Raw genomic sequence first — 24,278 nt, 5'->3', positions numbered from 1 at the left:
AGTCTAAGTTAAACCCAAACCAGCAGCAGAACTGCACGTATGCTAAGATTCCCATTTGCTTTGTTACTTAAATAATGTACAAAATGTTTCAGATTTGTCAGATCAATTGTGTTAGTATGGGTAATCTTATTAGTGATGAAATGCAGCGTACATATAGCAATGGATGAGTGTGGAATTGGAAGTCCAGCAGTCCTGAGTTTGCTTCCTTCACTATTCCTTAACTCAAGCTCAGTGTGACCTTGAGTTAGCTGTTTAGACCAAATATCAGTTTTCTGATCTGTAAAATAAAGATAATGATATCCTTCTGTAGGCTTGACATGAGATGTATATAATGTAACATATATGAAGCACTTAGCACAGTGCCTGACCCACAGTAAACTCAACATCTATTTGATGTTTTTGTCATTTTGGTTAATAAGGTAAAACAACTAAATCATCAACTATGAGTCACTAAATGCCATGATTTTTCACAAGATTTTTATTTGAGGGTATCTAAAGACTTAAAAAGTTCATCTCTTGCTTCCTTTGAAGCAGGCAGAAAAAATAGAAAGATTTGCACAATTATCCTAACCCAACCCTGTGTTATAAGTAGAAGTATGATCAAAGTATTAGGTAGAATAAATTTGCCTGCGTAATTTGGATCTGACTGTGCTGTGTAAAGTCATGAATGTGAGGCTTGCAGGAACCCACTGGATCCAGAATGGCCCTGGAATTCCGCCATAAAATGAACAAAGATCTCAAGCAAAACCACTGGGAGTCCAGGCAAAGCAGCACAGCCTGGGGGAGCAGAATTTCCTGGGCAGAGTCCCTCGCTGACCCTGGCGTCCTCCCAGGAGAGCCCCACCTCGATTAATACACATTCAAGGACTCTAAAATACTAAGCAGTTTCACAACCCACTTACTGTGCATGAGCCTTGGGTGGGGAGGCACAGAACTTTCTGGCAGGCATTTAGACCACAACAATAAAACACCTATAAACCCCTATGACGGCATAAAGAATTCATGCTGGACTTCTCCTAAAGAAGGAAGGCGCTAGCTAGCTTCCACCTATTTTGATGAATTGTATTGCAGCAGTCTCCTGACACATGAGGCTGGCAGTGGCTCTGAAATATCTTGTAGCATTTCTTGCCATTTGAAAGCGAGAATGAGTTAGATATGGTTCCGGTACTTTGAGTTCTCAGCGATGTTTTGAATGTCTCTGCTGTTGAACAATCTTATAGAGAAAAGAACTGCCCCAATCAATAACTCAAAAGATGTCCCTGGATAAAAGGACATGTGGAATGACAGGTTATTTCAGAAAGCTCAGGGAGAGGAAGGAATCCAGTTCTTCCTGGGATTAAAGAGTTGCCTGAAGTTGCCTCTGGAGCCCTTGTGCACTGAATAAGAGCCCTAATTGTGAAGTTCAAAATCTTGTTCAGGAAAGAAAATGGAAGAAAAATGGGGACGGTTGGCTCTGAAATTTCTTTTAGACAAAATCCCAGCTCTGATGAGAAGCAGCCTGCTTGTAAATCTGCCTGACAAAAGTGTGAAATGGTCCCCAGCGTGCCTATGCACATGCAGCTGCTTGTTAAAACCAGAGCATTTGCCCAACTGCATAATAGTGAGCAACGCTTACAACACCAAAGCGCTGAGCTGGGCCTCCCCTGCTAGAACAGCACTTGGTCAATTGCAGTTTTCCTTGTTTCCCCTCCTCACCTCCTTTTTCTCCTTCCCACCCTATCCCAATCTCTTTCAAAGGGATTAATTCCTGTAACACTTCAGTAGAGAGAAAAGGGCTTTACTTGGCGGCTCTGGGCTTACAAGATCGTTGGTGAACAATCAGTCTGTCTGGCAGGAAGGTACGCCCACAAACATTACAGGGAACCAACTGGCTCTGGGCACTTGTCCAAGCAGCTTCATTTAAAGCATCAAGATCATAGAAGCCTTTGGCTGGAAAGTTAAAGGGAAAAAGCAAAAGGAAAAAAAGGGAAAAAAATACCAAAAACAAAAAGGAAAGAAAAAGGTAAAATGGATCAGTTTTTATTCGGGAGAACCATATTCTACTTTCTATGGAAAATATTTTCAGGAAATACCTGTTCACTGAGTATTTTAAACAAATCATATTACTTTTACCTCCAAAAAAGAAAGGGCTGCTCGCTCTTTCAAGGGTTGAGTAAAGTTAGCTGGGAATCAGACAGAGGTTTTCACTCTTTGGATTTTAAAAAGGAAAGACATTGTTTTACATGTTATGATATGCATTCTTCACTAATTATTAACATCTTTGCGTATACATCATTATTTTGCAAATATAACTTTTGGCCTTCTTTCAGTTGACTCTAAATATAAGCTTACAAAGGGGAATCAGCATGTATTTGTATTTTCCTTTTCTGTAATTCTTCAGTGGAATGTTTTTAGAAGCCAAGACTGACAGTTGAGAGTGAATTTAAGATGAATTGTATCTTAAAAACTTATGATCTCTTCATGGTCATAAACTCAGATATTCTTTAAGTAATCAAAGTGGAGAATGCAAACAGAATAATCTGACAAAAAGATGTGTCCTTAAGAAAATAACAAAGACAGATGAGAAATGTATAATCTTCATTGGCAGAGCATGGGGAAAAAAGCATATGGCTTTATTTTAGAGAAACAATGTGGGATTTAGCTTTAATAAACCTTAGTTAAAATAGAATGACTTTAGTACATTAAACTGACTATATCTTAGAACCACTGAAAATAGGCCCCCAAAATGTAACAAGGCACTCAGAAACATATTACTTAGTTTTTATCTTTGGCACAGCATAGATTACTTCGTTAAAGCTTAGGCAATTCACATACTGTTTCTATCTAATGGTTCACACAACCACAGTGAACCTTAAATTTTTTAACATGTCTGCTCCTAATTCTTACTTTTCTGCTCCATGGGAATTTAAATCCCAGCAAAATCTAGTATTTCTTCTTTGGATATAGCAAACGTCACTGTCTATGTGGGATATGAATGTGTATTTTGAGTGCTTTGAAAAATGAGAAAAGAATGATGCTGACTTTCTCGTTACTCATATGAGTTTTAAAATGAATTCAAAAATTCCAGAGTAGTCATTGACTCTCACTTGAAGGTGATTCATCACATTTCTAAGTGTTTTTGCATAGGGCTTTGATTTCAGATCAGGAAGAGGGGTTAGCTGAACCTTATGACTACAATGAGTTCATGAGATAAAAATGGTAATGTGAAATATTTTTACCTAGAGGGGAAGGGCATCTTCAGAGATAAATAACGTGGGACTGAGAGGAAGACAATGCAGTTATAGGACCTATCTTTTCCATCTGTAGGCAGTAACAGAATGGTGAACCACCAGGGCTTTCAGACTAATCGTTCCTCTTACTTCTAGCCTTCTGGTAGTTATGGTCAAGCAGAGAAAGTGATAAAGATCAGAAGGGAAGGAAACAGATTTTGACACCAAGTGAGAAATGCTGGAAAGAGAGTTTCAGTGAAATAAACAACCTGTTTGTGGAAAATTCTCTAATTTCAGTAGCTGGTTGTTTTCATCTTCAGCTCTTTTCCCACCTGTATGTAAAGCCCTCTTTTTGGCAAGGACTGTAAACAGCTAGGATCTAGCAGGATCTAGAATTTATCATACAATCTAGGATCTACTTTGTAGGTTGTTATAAAACTCTCCTTGTGTCACATCTCTGACACAAGTGCTTTGGACTAATTGACATTAAATGACCCCCCAAGGTACTTTTCAGCATTGCAAATCTATGGTTACATAGGACAACGGATAAATTGAAAGATACTCCTCTTAAAACCAACATTGTCCTATGAGATGGTTTACGGGATCTACTGAGAAAATGACAATGGTAAAAATATGATAAGTCTGAGCTTGCATGGCAAAAATATTTTCTTAACTATTCTCATACCCTAAATGAATAAGCATGAGGCTTTGTGATGAGGCCAAACATGGCAGTGTAGTTTCAGTTTCATTTGGTTTGCACCAGGCTTTACAAATGATTAAATGCAAAAAATTCTGGAAACTTAAAATAGATGTCTGGATTTCTAGTTTGTTTTGTGTTATTGAAAGATATGAGTACATTGGACTAAATTTCTTAATGATAACACCAGCTGGAACTGGGCAGCGGCCTGTCTCCTTTAGAGTGATCCGATGCTCCACACCTCATCGTAGTCCTTACTTCCCCTTTGTTGTACACACAGACCAGTTTACTCAATGTCATAACCTGACTAGTGGACCTGGTGAAAATTCAAGTTTGGTACCCCTGCTCTGTGAACACCAAGACACATTCATATTTGGAAACATGACTTTGGATGTTCCCAAAGGTTTTTTTTAAGTTTCATATTTTTTTAAGTTTTATTTATTTTTATTTAAAAATATTTTATTATTTATTTTACATTCAAAGGGTTTGATGATATATGAAGGAAACTTTTGGGAAATAGAGCAAATTCCTATAGATCTCTCTCATGCACAGTGTTGCCAGGACAGTGTCTTTATGTCTCAGCATCGGAAGATAATACTTTTGATAGGCATTCCGGAACTGTTTTTCTTATTTGTCTTTAACCAAAGGAGGAAATGTTGCTGATTTTGGTCATTTGAACAAGTGAAAAAAGAAAATACTTCTGCTTTTATTAGTTTACAGAGAAAAGTCTCCCCTTATATACTCAACTCTTTTTTCTAGGAACTTACCAGTAATGGTCCTGACTTCTGGTTTTTTAGGTACTGGTCTCCTTAACTCTTTAGGCAACAAGTTGTTTTCATTATGCCATTTTTTCAGACATTGTGGCTCATGAATGCTAATAGATTTTGTTCCATATTCACGACCACAAATGTAGCAAACAACTGTTGGTGGACGCCGTATCATTGCTGGCTGTAAGTAACATAAAATAAATCATGAGTGAACTCCCATTCACAATTGCTACAAAGAGAATAAAATACCTAGGAATACAACTTACAAGGGATGTGAAGGGCTTCTTCAAGGAGAACTACAAACCACTGCTCAGGGAAATAAGAGAGGACACAAACAAATGGAAAAACATTCCATGCTCATGGATAGGAAGAATCAATATTGTGAAAACGGCCATACTACACAAAGTAATTTATAGATTCAATGCTATCCCCATCAAGCTACCATTGACTTTCCTCACAGAATTAGAAAAAACTACTTTATATTTTATATTGAACCAAAAAAGAGCTCATATAACTAAGACAATCCTAAGCAAAAAGAAGAACAAAACTGGAAGCAGCATGCCACCTGTCTTCAAGATTACAGTAACCAAAACAGCATGGTACTGGTACCAAAACAGCTGTATAGACCAATGGAACGGAACAGAGGCCTCAGAAATAATGCCACACATCTACAACCATCTGATCTTTGACAAACCTGACAAAAACAAGCAATGGGGAAAGGATTCCCTATTCAAGAAATGGTATTGGGAAAACTGGCTAGCCATATGCAGAAAACTGAAACTGGACCCCTTCCTTACACCTTATACAAAAATTAATTCAAGATGGATTAAAGACTTAAATGTCAGACCTAAAACCATAAAAACCCTAGAAGAAAACCTAGGCAACACCATTCAGGACATAGGCATGAGCAAAGACTTCAGGACTAAAACACCAAAAGCAATGGCAACAAAAGCCAAAATTGACAAATGGGATATAATTAAACTAAAGAGCTTCTGTCCAGCAAAAGAAACTATCATCAGAGTGAACAGGCAACCTACAGAATGGGAGGAAATTTTTGTAATCTATCTATCTGACAAAGGGCTAATATCCAGAATCTACAAGGAACCTAAACAAATTTACAAGAAAAAAACAAGCAAATTTACAAGAAAAAAACAAACAACCCCATCAAAAAGTGGGCAAGGGATATGAATAGACATTTCTCAAAAGAAGACATTTCTGCAGCCCAAAAACGTGAAAAAAAGCTCATCATCACCGGTCATTAGATAAATGCAAATCTAAACCACAATGAGATACTATCTCATGGCAGTTAGAATGGTGATCATTAAAAAGTCAGGAAACAACAGATGCTGGAGAGGGTGTGGAGAGTGTAAATTAGTTCAACCATTGTGGAAGACAGTGTGGCGATTCTTCAAGGATCTAGAACCAGAAATACCATTTACTCAGCAACCCCATTATTGGGTATATACCCAAAGGATTATAAATCATTCTATGATAAAGACACATGCACATGTATGCTTATTGCAGCAATATGCACAATAGCAAAGACTTGGAACCAACCCTGATGTCCATCAATGATAGACTAGATTAAGAAAATGTGGCACATATACACCATGGAATACTATACAACCTTAAAAAGGATAAGTTCATGTCCTTTGCAGGGACATGGATGAAGCTGGAAACCATCATTGTCAGCAAACTAACACAGGAACAGAAAACCAAACACCCCCTGTTATCACTCATAAGTGGGAGTTGAACAATGAGAACACATGGATATAGGGAGGGGAGCATCACATGCTGGGACCTATTGGGGATGGTGGGCTAGAAATACCTAATGTAGTTAAAGGGTTGATAGGTGCAGCAAACCACCATGGTACGTGTATACCTATGTAACAAACTTGCACATTCTGCACATGTATCCCAGAACTTGAAGTATAATTAAAAAAAAAAAAAAAGAAAAAAAAATCTGTTAGATAAAGCTTAGATTTGGAAATCATAGTTTAAAATTATATCACATTTAAGTTAACTGGAAAATCAATGTGATTTTAAAAAATCCCCACTAGTCAGGTGATGTTATCTTTTTGGCAATTAAAAGATTAAACTATATTATTTGAATACTTGGGATTGGGGTGAGGACATGGGCTTCGGAGGAAATAAAAAAGAGCTAACCAGAATTCTTCATATTGATACTATATAAATTATATTTTCTCATTTAATAAATATTGATCGATTGCCTTCTGACTATTATATCCAAGTTACTATGCTGGGAGAATACAAAGATAAATCAGGCATAACTACTCTTCTCAATAACACCAGGCTCTAGTATACCCATATATCTGAGAGGAAAAGTAATAAATGTCAGTGGAAAGTTTATAACAGACATTGTTAACACTATTATGCCTGCCCACATTGGGATCATGTCAACAACTTTCTACTGCAAGCACTTGTGATTCTTTGCTTTTTTTGATCGGGAGGAGGCTCTGCCCACAGCAGAGCAGCTCATCAATTGCAGATGAGACTCAGCGAATACATATCCAGCTTCCTCACCAAGGTTGATTCCATATAGTCTTCCAGAAGTCCCCAGAGTGACTGGACCACAGTCACTTGTTAACACACTAGCTGGGCTTTGTTCTCTTCACTGTCTCTCTTCCTATTGCTTTACTGGGGTATCCTGAGATCACCTCCCAAATAAACTACTTGAACTAAAATTCTTAGTTTTCTTGTTCTTAGGAAGAACCAAATCTACGGGAGAGTTAAGGATAAGATGCAATAGGGAAATTCAGTTTCTGTCTAGGATACAGAAAAGCAGAAGAATCATTGCTTCCACCTAAACAATGAGAACAAATTGAATAGCTTACAGAATCATAATTTTTGAGTCCATTGGAGACTCAAAGTTGCAAGATAAATAGATGAACTAAAAGGCCTACCTAAGTTTGAAGATAGATCAATAGTACCAAGAAAAAGCCTCCAAGCTCCAAACTTTATATGAGACGTAATTGTCTGCCACAAGAAAAGGGCAGAGTAGCTGAGCGTAAGCACCTCTAAGGGGCAGGCATGCAGGGACCATCTGTGTATACTCTCCTACCCACCAAGTCTTATACTCAGTGATAGGAGGTAACAATCTGACATTGGGGAGAGGACTGGGCATTGACAGAAGCCTCTACCATTTTAGGAACACAGGATCTGTCTAAATCTGAGGATAGAGCTATAGAAAAGCATTGCACAGAGTACAAATAAAATTTATAAATCCAAAAAGGTAATTTAGGGAAGGAGAAAAACATTTTGTTCTGGATCTGTTGAGTTTGACATAATTGTAGAATTTAAATAAATAAATCCAGCCAAAACAGGAAATACAGGCCTGCAAATTCAGTATTCATTTATTTCAGAGCTATTCACACAGAAAAAAAAAATGTTTAAAACCATGTAAATTCTATAAATAGGAGTATGTAAAGAATATATGGAGAAAAATTATTGGGGGAATATTTATAGTAGAGATATTGGACACGGGAAATTACAGCCAGAAAACACAGAGAAAGGTTCAAATTTGCAGTTAAAGAAACAGGGCATGCAGACAAAAGATTCCATTCAGAATTCTGGAAACATTTCTGGTTTCCAGAAATATGGTATCATCAACCCTGTCAGATGCTACAAAGAGTAATGAGGGGCTGAGAAAAGGCTATTAGATGGAGTTATCAGTGGATTCCATAGCAGGGACTTTGAGAGATTAGTTCCAAAGGAGTGGTAATGGTAAAGGCTAAATTGTTAGGAGTTAAAGGTTATGTCAAGGAGGAGAACAACATACTTTCAAAAAACTTGCAGAAAAAAAAACTTGAGAGATAAGCAAAGTAGAAGAAAGGTTTGTTTTGTTGTTGTTTATAGGATAGGGATGCCTTAGGTAGAGAGGAAAAGATTATAGGTCCCCAATGAAATGGGATAATTAAAAATCACAGAGGAGGCAGTAGAAGATGAGATTAAGGGCATAATTGGAGGTGTTAGCCTCTGAGAAAAGGGAAAGAAAGGAAAGCTAGAGAAAGGGAAAAGGTGTTTGCAGAGAAGTGAGGAATTGGTGGAGCTCACATACGTGGACTTAGTCTTCTAAGTATGAGGCAAAGTGATCTTCAGAGAATGAAGAGATTTGAATTCTGGGAAATAGAATAGTGAAAGATGCTGGGATTATGCACTCTGGGGAATGTAGTAATGATTCGATTAGGGAAGAATATTCACTGAATAATGGAAAAGACCTAGTTACCTGAAGCTGCAAGAAATTTTGTTGGAATTAAATGACTTTTTTTCAATATGCTCTTTAGTAGCGCCAGGTGGCATGAAAACAGAAACAAATTAAGCTGATTGTGTGGTCTCCTTTGGGGAAATAAAACTAGGTAGATGTATGTGTCATATAATCAGCCTACTTTTAACTATAACTATTGGGACTTTCACCTTGCACAGAGCAATATCAAAACCAGAAAGAAACACATTTATGATTTCTGCTTACCAAACATAAAAAGAGATGTTAGGTGAATAAATCCACAGTTACATAGACCAAGCAAAAAGGGAAAATAAAGTGACTCCCTGGATGATTGAAGTTTTTATAAAAAGAGTATTATTTGAAGTGGAATATTTTATTCTATTATTCTATACTAACTTATGCCAATAAACTGTCTACATTTATCAAAATAACTAAATAGTTGTTTATCCTTCTTTTCTTAGCCATATGGTGGGTTCTAACAATTGAAAAGTCACATTAAAAATATTTGAGAAATTCAAGAAAGACCTAACAGAAAGTACAAAGCATAAGCAAAAATTTTCAAGACATTTAAATGTTTCTTACTACTTTTTTTACATGTTTATTTACTGGAAAGGTTAATTAAATGCAGATTTTTAGTTTAAAATGAGAAGTTATTCTTTTTACTTTGAAAATAGTGAATTTAATAAAATTCCACATGGAAAGTATGAGCCAAATCCAGTATTTAACCAAGCGTATAAGCAAAATAAATGGGTCATAAATGAAGACATTTGTGTCACCGTGTCAGAAGATTTCCTTTGGAAGGAAAGTTAGAAGAAAACAGGCAGACACAGAGGTCAGAAGACATCTACCAAACAATTGAAAGGGATGTGGGAGAAAATTAATACCATAAAAAGACGAAGATGGTCTATATTATATTTTCTAAAGCTTGCCCCATGCTCTGTATTTGTGGTTGAACTTCCGTTGAACCTGCAATATACTCCATATTCTTATGTTTTGAGCATCTTACTCCTAAGCCATGCTCTAGTGAAGCGCAAACAACCCAGCCACAGCAGAAGAGAAAAATACATCCACATGGGTCTGAACAGAGATAAGAAAACCTATCTTATTTTTCACTGACTTTACAATTGTCAGTCTGAAACTTCCAGGGAAAGCTGAGCAATCTCCAACTTGTGGTTATTGCCACTGCCCCAGCTGCCAAGGTTTTCCTGTTTGGCCTCTTTTTCCAGTCCAGGGTTTTCCTATTTGGCCTTTTTCAGATAGAAGTGGATATGTGGGGGATGGACAGAAGGAACGGAAAGAAGGGACTATAGCTCTGGCAGAATCAGCAGAAGGCTCCCTCTTAGCAAATGCTCAGGCTGTAGCTTTCAGTGGCATGGCATAACAGAGTAAGGAGGGCAGGGGAAGGGTGGCTGAGGAGGTTATATGAGGGCAGGGTGCCCTGTCTATGGAGGCCCTTGCCAGGACCAGCCAACTTCAGGAAAGTGTTATCAAAGGAAGGCAAAGAGGAAGTTGATAAGTCTGAGGTTGCTGAAGAGCAAAGAATTAGGTCAACAGTTTTCCTGTAACATTTCAGATAATATTTTGCTGGTGTGGCATTACTTTTCGAACATCAAGGTAAAAGACATTTTTTACAAAAAGTTAATCACTAAATCTATGTAAGTGTGCATAAAAGTCTGTCAGGGCTCATCACAATTTTGTTTTGGTCCTCTCAGTTTCCTGGGAAAGTTGATTTAGGCTAGATATAGGCAGGCACTTGAACACTTTAGGGAAAGCTTTTAACTTGAATCCACTAACTTTTCATATGCTTTCAATTATTTTGCTGGCCACTATTGGAATTATCATATTATTTTCCACACAGCATCTTTTTCTTTCTGTTAATGTCTTTTCTCTGTCAGGAACACTTCATGTTCAATGTTTTAGGCCAGGTTTGTGTAACACACAGGGAAGTGGACATTTAACTACTTTTATCCTAATTATTGTATATATCACCGGGCATCCATCCATTCATTGTTACTGTTTGAAATAGTCATAGTATCATTATTGAAGCAGGGGAGAAAGATTAAGGACCAAGAAAAGAGACTGATTTGTTGGAGACCCTTAAGAGAGGTTTGGATAAAAGAGGAATGGACATAGTTGTTTCAGAAAACCAAGACTAGAATACCTATATTTCAGATAGGTTCAAATTTCTCTAGATGACCTCTCTGATAGTACAGGCTAGAAGGAAACCACTGTGAAATACACAATTCAATAACTAACAGAGTTTGCAGAAAGAACTATGACAACTGGTCAGAAGGAAAAAAATACTCCTAGCACTAAATTTATTGCATGAATTTATGAATTTTAATAAAAGATGTAACGAAAACTAAAATGGAAGTCATCACTAGCAGTTTTACAAAATATCAGAAACACTCCACATTTGTTTATTTCTTTTCTTTTCTTTTCTTTTCTTTTCTTTTCTTTTCTTTTCTTTTCTTTTCTTTTCTTTTCTTTTCTTTTTTCTGAGATGGAGGCTCACTCTGTCGCCGAGGCTGGAGTGCAGTGGCGTGATCTCTGCTCACTGCAAGCTCTGCCTCCCGGGTTCACGCCATTCTTCTGCCTTGGTCTCCTGAGTAGCTGGGTCTGCAGGCGCCCACTACCACGCCTGGCTTTTTTTGTATTTTTAGTAGAGGTGGGGTTTCACTGTGATAGCCAGGATGGCCTCTATCTCCTGACCTCGTGATCTGTCTGCCTCGGCCTCCCGAAGTGCTGGAATTACAGGCGTGAGCCACCACTCCCAGCCCACATTTGTTCACTTCTTATACTAATTATACAGAAGATATGAAGTGATAACTTATAGTGTGAAAGTATAGTTCTGTGATGTTATTTACAGGGGAGTTCAGAGAATGTGATCCAAGCATCACCTTATGAAATAGAAATTGGTAAGAAATGTTTATGGAGCAATAGTCTGAAAATCTGATTAGTGTCACAGTGATCTCCCCAGAAAAATGCATATGTATACAGAATTGTGGATATGGTTTCAATTGATTGGTAGATTCCCTAAAACTCATCTATTAGCCCCAGGAAGTGAGCTACTGGGCCTTTAGCCAGAGCCAAACTTTTTCTTCCAATAGATAATTCGTTGCTAAAGGGGCCATTTGGCACTGTTTAAATGGCTCAGAAAGTTCTGAGTTGAAGCATTCAAGAGCTTATAAAATACACCATATCTGGCTTTAGGGTGATTCTAAGCACTGTTTTGCCTAGAATAGTCTTATTATTTACCTGTTGTCTTTGCTAATATTAATAGCTCTTCTTTTACTCTCTAAAATGTCCCTGTATAATAAATACATGATATAACCACTCTACCTCTGATTCTCTTTGAAAAACATTAGTTAATACAAGAAATCAAGGATGAAACAACAAAAAAACTAAAAAATATAGAGATTGTGACTAAAAGAGTGGCAATTAATCCACTTAAATCATGGGAGGCAAAATAACTATAGAAATTGTAGAGGCTGTGCCCAGTGGCTCTTACCTGTAATCCCAGCACTTTGGGAGGTCAAGGAGGGTAGATTGCTTGAGCCCAAGAGTTTGAGACCAGCCTGAGCCTGAGCAATACAGTGAGACCCCATCTCTACAAAAAATGTAAAAAATAGCTGGGCATGGTAGCACGTGCCTATAGTTCCCAGCTACTAGTAGCCTGAAGTGGGAGGACCACCTGAGCCCAGGAAGTTGCGGCTGCAGCGAGCTGTGATTGTGCCACTGCACTCCAGTGTGAGCATCAGTGTGAGACTCTGTCTCAAAAAAAAAAAAAATTATAGAGAAGAGAATATAAAATTATCAAAATTAGTAGGGGAAGGAACAGTACAAAGAAGTTAATGACATTAAATTCCTCAGTTTTCATGTGAAACAGTCAATTGAAGCAGTGTAAAATTAAAATTTGAAGTTAATGTTTTGCAAATCCTTGAATAATTACTTTTTTTTCAACTTTAGTAGGTCCTTTTAAAAACTAAACTTTTAGTGAAGAAATATTATCTTGAAGTTCAGCAAAATTATTAGTTTCACTTTGGTGTCTTTTTGTCAAATGCAAGTAAATTAAATTTATCTCTACTAATAATCTCACTTATATGAAAACATATACATGTCTACTTATGTATGTCTGTGTACACAGATGCCTGGAATCATATCCACTAAGGTCAAATTAGAGGAGTCTGGGGTAATTTTTATACTTTCCTAATGGCTTGAATTTTAAAATGAATTTGTATCATTTTTATAATAAAATAATAAAAAAAGAGTATCACCTCTGGAGTCAAAAGTTAATCTGGATTGGGTAGTAAAATCAGTCTTAAAGGTAAAATAATGCAGACTGAATTACTTTCTGAAAATTCCTGAAATAACTCATAAAAGATATTCCAAGATTATGTATATAACATAGTTTAGTATTGCAACAAACTAGTAGTTGGAATTAGAGTTAGTATTAGGAATGAATACAGTTTTGCATAGCATAAAATTACAAGGCTGTGGCATAATAAGAAAGGCATATTTGGTCTCTGCACCTACTTCCTGACACAGAGCTCTCAAAATCCTTGTAACTTCTTGAGTGATAGGGTTGATAGGAGCTTTTAAAATTGTATTTGGTCCTTTTCCCGTTTCTGAAACAAGAGCTTCTAAGACTTTTGGAATCCCCGGGAGTGATGAGTGTCTTTTTGTATGCTAATGAATGACTGGTGGCTGGGACCCGTAGACAGCTTAAAGATTAAGGCTGGTTGCCAGAATGACCAAGGCCTGATGAGAGGGCTGGAAATTTCTGCCCTACTTGCTGACCTCTGAGGAAGGAAGAGGGGCTGGGGATTGAGATAATCACTAATGTTCAATGATTCAATCAATTATTTTTATGTAATGGAAGCTCCATAGAAACTCCAAGAGTTTCAGATAGCTTCAAGCTTGGCAAATCCATTGAGGTGCTGGGAAGGTGGTGGCCCCAAAGGTTACAGAAGCTCCACACTAACCCCAACCCCATACCTTGTCCTATGTACCTATTCATCTGACTGTTCATCTGTAATCATTTATAGTAAACTGGTAACATAAATAACACGATAAAATGTTTCCCTGAGTTTTGTGAGCTGTTAGAGCAAATTATTAAGCATGAAGGGAGGATCATGGGAAATTCAGTTTTTAACGAAGTTGACAGAAGTGTGAGTAACCTGACTTCCCAGTAGTTGTCATTGGCTTCTGAAGCTGGGGGGCAGTCTTGTGAGACTGAGCCCTCGACTTGTGAGGTCTGCACTAACTCTGGGACAACACTCAGTTGTCTGGAGAACTGGAGAACTGGTTGTTGCTGTAGGGGTAAAAATCCACACATTTGGTGTCAGAAATGTTGTCAATAGAAAACATTTTCCTTTTAAATACAAAATAAAAATACTTACAGTACTTTAAGTTGCATTATTCCAATACTATTTTATTTTGCTAATTGTTTGTAGTTGAGTACATATCAGTTAAATACTTGTATGGCAAAACATAATTGAAATCCTAGAATTCTGCTCCATTACTTTAAAAAGCAGTAACAAATGTCTGGAAAAATAATCTGAGAACAAGATTTAGCCGGAGTCCATTTCCACCATAAGATAATCCTAAATGCAACTCTTACAGATATTTTAATTTTGTCTAGGCTGTTTCCCGCGCCTGAACGCATTAGTCAAAAAATGAACTCACAAGCAACTAAGTGGGGCTGTGTGGTACTAGTCATTTTATTTTGAAAAGTGGCGGTCAAAAGGATAATTTGGTGGATGGATGAACCAGGCCATCCTTTGGATCCTGTATTGCCCATTCTAGATGGATTGACATATCGCCATATAATTTTCATCTTCTCAACTATCTCCGCCCCCACCCCACTTGACTGTTTTGTGCAAACTTGGCCTATCTAACATGATCTCAGTAATTTTATGGTTCTCTGTGGCTACAGAGTAAAGTCTAACACTTCATGCAGACTTCAGCCATGGCCAATCTTAGCCCCACGAAACACATCTTTGAGCCACACCAAACTGGACACTATTCCCCAAGCTAGAGGCCACAGTCCTCAACTTTGCTGTCTCCATGCCTTCATTCATCTACTTCCTCCAGCACCAAGCTGGAGGTTGTGGGGAATCCCAATCCTTAACTCTCTGTGGTTATGGAGGCAAGCATATAAACTATTAATTTACAAGCCAAAAGGTGTAAGTATCATGATATGGGGACATAGTGCCACAGGAGTCTGAAGCAGGAAGAAAAGGAAGTGTTTTGATCAGAAGCCAATGAAGTGGATAATATCTGAAGTGGGTTTATTGAATGGTAGAACTGTACTGGAGAGAGGAGAACTCCTTTAGGCAAGCTGCTAAACAACATGACCTTTTCAACAACTGTTTAATAGTACTGTAGTATGTGAACATGAAAGCCCTAACGCCCATAATGGAAACAAGAAGTCTGCTTAGAGGAAGTATACAAGTGAAGATCAATCTGTTCCACATAGGATGGAAACACGAGTGGTTAGACCTTGAGAAAATAGTTGAAGGTCGTGACCTTTTCTAAGTGTCTCCCCTGGCCCTCTGTCTTTCCACCTTAGTCCAGATCCCAGACTTCATCCTCCTGTCAGAATAGTTGGGTAGAGATTTGACAAATAACACTGAAAGGAAGGACTTTCTATAATAAGAGAGCTGCATCAGTCAAGTTAAGGTGTTATGTTGTTTTGGATAGAGAGAGGGCAATTTTGGGGATTGTGTTGAGCCCTGAATATAAGGATGTGGACTTCATATCTTTGAGACATAATCAGATTAAGAAATGGGCCAGATGGGACAATTTATAATTTTTATACACTAAACCATCTTGGTTTTCCCATATTGGAGAAATGCAAATTGGTTCTGCCTGCACTGAAGTTCTGAAGTCACAATAAAAAAACATGAATTTGGCCAGGTGTGGTGGCTCACGCCTGTCATCCCAGCACTTTGGGAGGCCGAGGTGGGCAGATCGCCTGAGGTCAGGAGTTCAAGACCAGCCTGGCCAACGTGATGAAACTTTATCTCTACAAAAATACAAAAATTAGCTGGGCATGATGGTGGGTGCCTGTAATCCCAGCTATTAGGGAGGCTGAGGCTCCAGCCTGGGAAACAGAGTGAGACTCTGTCTCAAAAAAACAAAAAACATAAAATAAAACAAAACACAAATGCAACTGGAAACATCCATAAATAGAGCAAGAAAGTTGAATACAGTCATTCAATGCTCTATTACTGAGCAATAAAAAGGAACGACTGCTATTTGCACCAGTGGATGAAACTCAGAATCATTATGCTGAAAGAAACCAAACACAAGAATACACATGGCATGATTGTATTTATATAAAATCCAGACTAATCTGTAGATTAGTGGTTGCCTAGAGGCTAGAAGTGGAAGGTGATAAAGAAATATAAGACATTTTGGAAGGTAATGAAAATGTTCTATGTCTTGGTTATGGTGGTGGTATAATAGGTTTCTAAAACCATCAAAATTCATTGAATTGCTCATGTTTAATGGATGCAGTTTATTGTTTGCAAATTATTTCTCAATAAGGCTGATTTAAAAACACTCGTGCAGATACAGTTTAGTGGAGTATTTTTGCATTGCCATGCTCATGAAATGCAGTCAGTTGAAAGTCAGCATTACACATTGTAAAAGAAATTCCAGAATCAAGTGATGTATTTTAGTTATTTTTTGCCGGGACCTAGGGAATATTTCAAATGATCTCTATTCTAACCTCTTTAATTTGTCTCCCAAGAAGTTTTCCTAGTTCAAAAAACAAAGCATATAACCACAAAAGAAAACAAATAAAAACACCAAATTAGAAAATGTTTTATCAAGACTTTTTTTTCAGGACATTACATTTTTTGTAGGACAAAGTCCATTAAGAAGCAACCCCATTTACATAAGATTTCTTCAAGAAAAACTCAACCCTAGAGTTTCAGTACCTGAGCCCTGTAGCCAGAGATGAATAACATAAAAGCAGGACTGTCCCTTTGCACCCACATGCATGGCATCTTGTCTGTTTGAAACATAACCGACCAGTTTCTTGGCTAGCCATATGTAGAAAGCTGAAACTGGATCCCTTCCTTACACCTTATACAAAAATTAATTCAAGATGGATTAAAGACTTAAATGTCAGACCTAAAACCATAAAAACCCTGGAAGAAAACCTAGGCAATACCATTCAGGACATAGGCATGGTCAAGGACTTCATGTCTAAAACACCAAAAGCAATGGCAACAAAAGCCAAAATTGAGAAATGGGATCTAATTAAACTGACAGTGTGGCGATTCCTAAAGGATCTAGAGCTAGAAATACCATTTGACCCAGTCATCTGATTACTGGGTATATACCCAAAGGGTTATAAATCATGCTGCTATAAAGACACATGCACACATATGTTTACTGCGGCACTATTCACAATAGCAAAGACTTGGAACCAACCCAAATGTCCATCAATGATAGACTGGATTAAGAAAATGTGGCACATATACACCATGGAATACTATGCAGCCATAAAAAAGGACGAGTTCATGTCCTTTGTAGGGACATGGATGAAACTGGAAACCATCATTCTAAGCAAACTATTGCAAGGACAGAAAACCAAACACTGCACGTTCTCACTCATAGGTGGGAATTGAACAATGAGAACACCTGGACACAGGGTGGAGAACATCACACACCGGGGTCTGTCGTGGGGTCGGAGGAGTGGGGAGGGACAGCATTAGGAGATATACCTAATGTAAATGACGAGTTAATGGGTGCAGCACACCAACATGGCACATGTATACATATGTAACAAACCTGCATGTTGTGCACATGTACCCTGGAACTTAAAGTTTAATAATAATAAAATAGAGACATAACTGACCAATTTCTTATCTTCCAACATATGAGGAACTTCAAGGTTTATTAGTATATAAGTGTGTGTGTGTGTGTGTGTGTGTATACGCACAAAACACATAAATTCAGTTAGTCTTCATCTACAGTTGATTTTAGGGATACTGAAAGGCTCCCCTTGTGTCACACTATTTATTCCTTTATATTTTCCTTGTGCTTGCCCTTGTCTACTCTCCAGCCTACAATTATTTTCTTTAGGGTCATTCAGCTCAGAAAGAGAGAGCTGAGAACTTTGGCTCTAGAAGGGCACAGAAACAATTACCCATCTGCTACCAGGGAATAGAGGAAGCCTCCTGCAATCACACATTGGAAGGCAGTAATTTGCTGGATTTATTTGTAACCATTACAAAAACACTCTGCTTTTTTGATGAGGTCATTTTAGTGGGCCTTTGCCAAAGAGCCACATCAAAATGTAAACTATGTTACTACTAAATATGTCTGCAAATGAAATGCCTGTGTCCTCCCAAGTAACATGCTTTGTATATTACTTGGAAATATTTTTTTAAATGCAGAAAGTTTAATGGTCTTTTTTATTTTTGTAGGTTGCATCATCCCTACATCAAACCTACATTTTGTAGATTGCATCATCCCTACATCAAAACAGCCATGTTCCCTGTTTTCATTTGAGATTATTCATTAACCTAAGAGTCAAAGAGAACTCAGGGAACCCAGAGGTAAGAGAATATCCTGTAAGGGAAATAGCCCCTGTAAGCCTGAACCGTGACTTGGAGCAAATCAGAAAAAAGGCACTCCTACCTTCAGACACTTTCCAACCATACGGTTGTAATCACTAATCCGTAATAAGACAAGTCACAACATGTAGAATTAAAAAATGGTGACCACGGGGGAGATAGACAGGAAAATCCTTACCCTGTCTCACAACTGGGCCTAGAACTGGCCGTATATGTCAATGTGTACTTTGTCTCTCAGATGGAGTGTGACTGGTAACCGGTACAGTATGCTAGTCCACAAATATCTGGGATGAATCAGATGCTTTTCAATTTCAAAAGCCAATGAAACAATAGGATTCTAGATTTTGATACTGCATTTCCATTGTGAGCAGAAATAAACCAGAGACATCTGCTGGAAACACAGCTGAGACCCACACTAAATGGAAATGCATCTGGAGGAAAGGGCTGTCCCTCGCTAGGTGATTTAATTGAAGCCCAGATATTGTTGCTCAGAAGTATTTTCTGATTACTGACAATGTGCCAGGGACTGTGCTGGGTACAGAACTGAGAACTAGCCCTAACAGTGGAAATGACTATCTTGAACTCACTACTTTATTTACTTTCTTTTCTTTTTGCCCCTTTCGTCTCAATCCAATCCCTTTATTTAGAAAATATTTTTTAGCTTTGTCCAAAGCTCTATCTCTGAGACAGTATCAGGTTGACAGATCCCTATTTGGCATGTGCTGAGCCCATTCATTTGAAATTACTCAAGATACAGGGGCAGGGTGAGAAGGGGACCTGTTGAGTGGAGGAAGCATCCTGACTTCTCTGCCCACTAACATGTTTGAAGTCAGACTGATGAATTTTGAAAACTACTCTCCAGATGTGCAGCCTCTCTAGCATCCTTGACTTTTGGTCCTTAAAAATTATCAGAAGGTTTGACTCCAAGATGTCTGATCCAGAAGAATAGCTTCATTATTCCAGAGACTCCCACAGGTGATCCACATGGTAGTTGGCTGCTGGGGTGAGTTACCCTATGCTCAGGTACGAAGTGTGTTTGCCCCTGGTCCCTGCACACAGCTGTCGCACAAGCATGTTGCTCCTTCAGCATCTGCAGCTGTCTTCTCCTGGCCCAGGCCTGGGTCTTTACAGCATCTCACCTGGACTACCCAATGGTACTGCCTCCTCTCGGCTTTATGCTCTGGATTTCAGGTTGCAAGCGGATGGACCAACAGTCATTTTAATCAACAGCATGTTTTAATTGGCCAGGACAATGTTCTTAAAAGTTTTAAATGTGAATATCTTTAGGTGAGGCTGACTCTCTAGTATACCACAAGCTCTACCACTCCCCGTTGCCCTCTATGCAGCCTGTTCTGCCCCTGAAAGCATTTGAGCTTGTGACTCTGAGCTGCCTATTTTTCCAATTCCTCTCCTCAGTCATATCGCCAATAAAAAGTATTTTCCTTATATCTCATGTCTAAGAAATGAATGTGCCAATGACTAAAAAGGGTTTGTCACCTATCAAGGGAATTTTTGTATTTTAGCTGAGATCTCCTATAGAGTCAGTGTTTTCACTCAAAAGCTGAATCATTGACTGAGGAATTAAAACAAAACTTGCCAGGTAGTAGGATAGTAGGAAAGGTACTTTAGAGGAAAAAAAAAAAAAAAAAGCATAGTGACACAGAGATTGTCACATTGAAGCTTCCTTGTTCTTTTTGAATTTAAGCACAACGACGATTACAACAGAACTTGACAGGAGGCTTGAAGCCTATCCTTAGGCAAAAGAAACTGTACTTTAAGGCATGAGACTGATTTCCAAGACACTGTGCACACAGTGAGCATGGGTAATCCTTGAGTCATTTACTCTCTGGGGGATTTTTGCTTTCCCTGTTCCCAGCTGGATCCCAGGCTGTCAAAAACAGGGCACATTTTGCCAAGATCTGAGGGAATTATGTGATTGTGTAGATATTTGAATGTGTGTCATTCCATCAACGAGTGTTTCTCTTTCTCCATGATAAAATTAAACTAAAAATTTGGACCTTAGCTTCTGTTTTAGATTTTCTACACTCCGGATTCCTTCCATTAAGCCAAATAATTGAGATTTCTGTGGTAAGTGCACAGGGCATATCATAGAATGCAGGAAGTTTGGATGGAGGAAGTAAGAGTGAGCGTTCTCCTCCCTCCATACTTGATAAAAAAGGCTAAAACCTCTTTTATAAATCCTTGTGTATATTGCAATATTAAACATGTCTGACCAAGTGGCATAATGGCAGCTAATTACCAGCATTTACTAAGTAACAGGCCCTGTACTAAACACTTTACATGCTTTATTTCATTTATTCTCATAATAACCCTCTGGGCAGAGCTCAGTGCCCCTACTTTATAAACCAGGAAACTGAGGCACACAGTGATTACTAAGTGGAAAAGTTGGTTTCTATTGCAGAGAGTTGGGTCTTCTGTAAAGCGGGCAGGGAAAAGCCCACAGATAAAGTTTTGTCAAGCACCATCCCAGGTCCTTTGCAGGCATCCTCTCATTTCAATCTCTCATGCTGGAAACTGAGACTTGGGGAGGTTAAGTAACTTGTTCAAAGATATTTGATTTAATTGTGCATCTATGATCTGAATCCAGGTCTGTCTGATTCCAGTTGCTTCTAAAAACATGGGAGATACAGTCATCAGTGGTCAGTGGGGTATCATGCCCTGCCTTACATGTCCAGAGTCAGCCATTGGACAGGACTGGGGAAAAACTAGCAAAACTCCCGCCTTTGCTCTCCCAACTATCTCGAAAGTTTATTCCTTTGGGTCAAACATTACTTTCTCCCAGATAGGTTTTCAGAATGCAAACAGTCCTATGAAAGATGGTTTTCTGTTAAGTTTATAAAATTATCTTGACCCCCTTCCAACAATACCAAGGGGTGGGGGTGGCAGAGGTAGGGAGAGTGCAGAAGGTGCTAAAATGCAAAGGAGATTAGAATATGAGGCGAGGCAACCAGAGACTCATTTCTCCAAATCAGAATCTTGCCTTCAGCCATTTAAAACATAATTTCAACCAACCTGACTGAGTCTGAATGTATACAATTAAGTTTCTACTCTTTTAGTCATGTCCTACATACAAAGTATAAATAGTATTTTAATATATAGGAGTAACTGCATAGTTCAATCCCAAACCCTAACAATTGGAGAGTTTGATTGTTTAGAAACCACTGGTATTTCACATTTACTTCTGGTGTTTTAAACAATTCTCCCCAAATGTCACATCTGGAAGGATCGTTGTTTGAAATTAAATTGTTTTTGGAAATCACTGGATGCCGCGTAAAAGAATTTCCCAATCCAGCCTGTCTATTGGCCAACTAAAAGAGGCTGTTACTTGTGATTTGGAGTTTTGTTTTGCTCCTTTTAACATAAGAAAGATTTGACATTCATTTGGAAATGTTGTTTTTATTAAATTATCTTTATGTATTTATTTTTTTAAAAAGAACTATTGATATTTCAAATGCATACTTGACATTTTAGTTATTTAATTGTTAATCTTAAGCTACAAAGCTGAAAAATATAGGTCAAAGAATGAATTCCAAATTAGACTCTAATTTGGTCTAGGTTTCTGAAAGAAACACAATTTCCTAGCTGAAGGTTTTTTTTTTTTTTTTTTTTTTTTTTTTTTAATTTTCACATTTGAGATAAGAACCGTTTCTGTTTTTGTTTTTCTGATCTTAGAAGAACATAGTTGGAAGGTGAAGTGTTTGAGGTATTGATTAAACGTCTTGCCAAACTCTTGTCTGAAATGGCTCTCCTTGAAGAAAATGGTTGGAGAATGTTCTTAGTGTTTGGTTCTTGTGCTCTTCAGTTTGGATACAGTCCTGACTCTTAGGCCAGTTGGCTTCCAGGTCACAGAGTAAAATGGAGAAACAAGGGAAAATGGAGGAAAGACAAGAAACACCCATGGGCTATGGCAGACACTCAATTTGTCCAGTGCATATAATTAAAAAGATGAAAAAAAAAATGCTCTCTGACCTGAACTTGGACTTTGGGTTTTTTCTAGTACCTGATTTGTCTACAGCTTACGTGTTAGAGCGCATACCGCTCAGGGGTGGAGGCCAAGAAAAGGAGTTTTCCTATAAAAAGAAGATCATCGCCTTGGATAGGCCAGAAAGAATTCTAACTTTAAGATATTTTTTAAAAATTTTCCTATCAGAGTTGACCCCGATCTCTCCTTATCCTTTGCTTCTACTCTCTGCCTCCAATTACTTGAAGTTTTAACATGGGACCAGTGATACCTTTATGTTCCCACCTTCTCTGATTAAAAGTAACTGGGGATATGACAGCAGCATGGGAGACTTTAAAGATGAGATCATGGCATCAGAGCAGGTGCTTGGGCTGAGAATACTGGAAACTTACTGAGTTCCTGGATTTACTAGCCCTTTCTTCAATTTGTAGGTCATTTCTTTCTATGTATAAGACAACCTCATAAAGTAAATGCTACAAAGAGACAAGAGACATAAGGAAGATGAGCACTGCACAACATAATGGGAGAGAAGAAGATGGAGTCTTAAGTTCTCTCAATTCCCCACCTATCCATAAGGCTGAACTTATGCCTCACTTTGAGCACTGAGATTCTGTTTATGGGACAATCACCTCTGTTTCAATAAGGACTCTTTACAGATTGCGTTGCACTACCTTTGTTGGAATTTTAAGAATTTTGGGAGAGACTGTAGTTGTTGACCTTGGAATTTGGATTTTTAAGTACTGGAGCTATATCCATTCGCTCACTATATAACGATTCAGTATCCATGATCACTAGGAAATGTGGATGTACATGTGTTTGGGCTGGAAGCAAGTGATGGGGAAAAAAGGCTTTGAAGACATACGAAATTAAGCTAGATTAACTTTTTGAGAGTATAACTATGTTATGGTTTTTGTTCATTTTAGGCCTAAGTAATATTTGAATTTATAATATGTGATCCTCTCCTCTCACAGAAGTTACAGTCAGTGTTTTTCTTTCTAGAGAAGCAGAAAGCCACATAAAGAAGTGCCAGTGCAAAGAAAGAGCACCTATTTTTGCTTTGGGCTTTGGGCTCTGGGAGATGTAGTTGTATCTATCACAGTCTCTCTACCCAGCAATATGTGATATATAATTATAAGTTAAGGATGAGTTTTTAAATGATTAGATTAGACTGTGATTTGTACAGGTGAGTATTATCCTTTAAATTTTTACATTAGAAAGCTATACATCAATTTCACTGATGAGGCTGTTGCTCTAAAATGTGTAACTCTCCCCACCTTCAACACACACATATTCCACACATGTAATACATACACACAAATTCCCTTGGGTTGGCTTCTGGAGCCAACAACGTAGAAGAGAACTGGCCCTGTTACCTTAGTGTTGTGGTTTGTTGACCTGAGAGACATGGGATCATGGAATGCTGCCCTGATATGCAGGCATGGTTGGCACCAAGGAAAGATGAAGAAGCGGCACAGCGAGTTGGGTATTAGTAGTCCAGCTGTCAGCATCATCAAGGGGTAGTTTGTGAGGTCGAGGCTGGTTTTCATGACATCAGCACAGCTGAGGAGGTGAACTAGGACCACTGAAGATTATTAAAATGGTTGAATCTACAAGTAGGATCCCACTGAATATTTCATCTACCACCTCCAAAGAAGCGGAGATCATAGAGGGAAAGCATTCTAAAAGACTTAAGTCTTGATTTCAGGCGCTCAGTTTAACAGAAGGCATGGAGAGACAAAGGACTAAGAAAGTTCTTAACATTAACTTTTTTCTCTCTCTTTATA

At 38.2% G+C, this 24,278-nt stretch overlaps 1 protein-coding gene across 2 annotated transcripts; it reads right to left on the bottom strand.

The window, feature by feature from the left end:
- Nucleotides 1–1,761: 1,761 nt before the first annotated feature.
- Nucleotides 1,762–23,948, bottom strand: LOC112626682 (zinc finger protein 474-like). Of its 2 annotated transcripts, none has more exons than XM_025388962.1 (3): nt 23,868–23,948; nt 4,674–4,854; nt 1,762–1,929 (listed from the first exon to the last, which is right to left on the bottom strand). In XM_025388962.1, exons 1-3 carry the CDS (start codon nt 23,898–23,900, stop codon nt 1,778–1,780), a joined length of 366 nt encoding a protein of 121 aa, XP_025244747.1. In that variant the 5' UTR covers nt 23,901–23,948; the 3' UTR covers nt 1,762–1,777. The 2 variants fall into 2 exon arrangements, with proteins under 2 accessions (XP_025244747.1, XP_025244748.1); XM_025388963.1 differs by lacking the exon at nt 23,868–23,948 and adding an exon at nt 19,652–19,770.
- Nucleotides 23,949–24,278: the final 330 nt, after the last annotated feature.

This window comes from Theropithecus gelada, chromosome 6 (genome assembly GCF_003255815.1).
Source record: "Theropithecus gelada isolate Dixy chromosome 6, Tgel_1.0, whole genome shotgun sequence".
Taxonomy (NCBI): domain Eukaryota; kingdom Metazoa; phylum Chordata; class Mammalia; order Primates; family Cercopithecidae; genus Theropithecus; species Theropithecus gelada.
The sequence above is the reverse complement of the archived record's forward strand: the minus strand, read 5'-3'. Positions and strand labels throughout refer to the sequence as shown.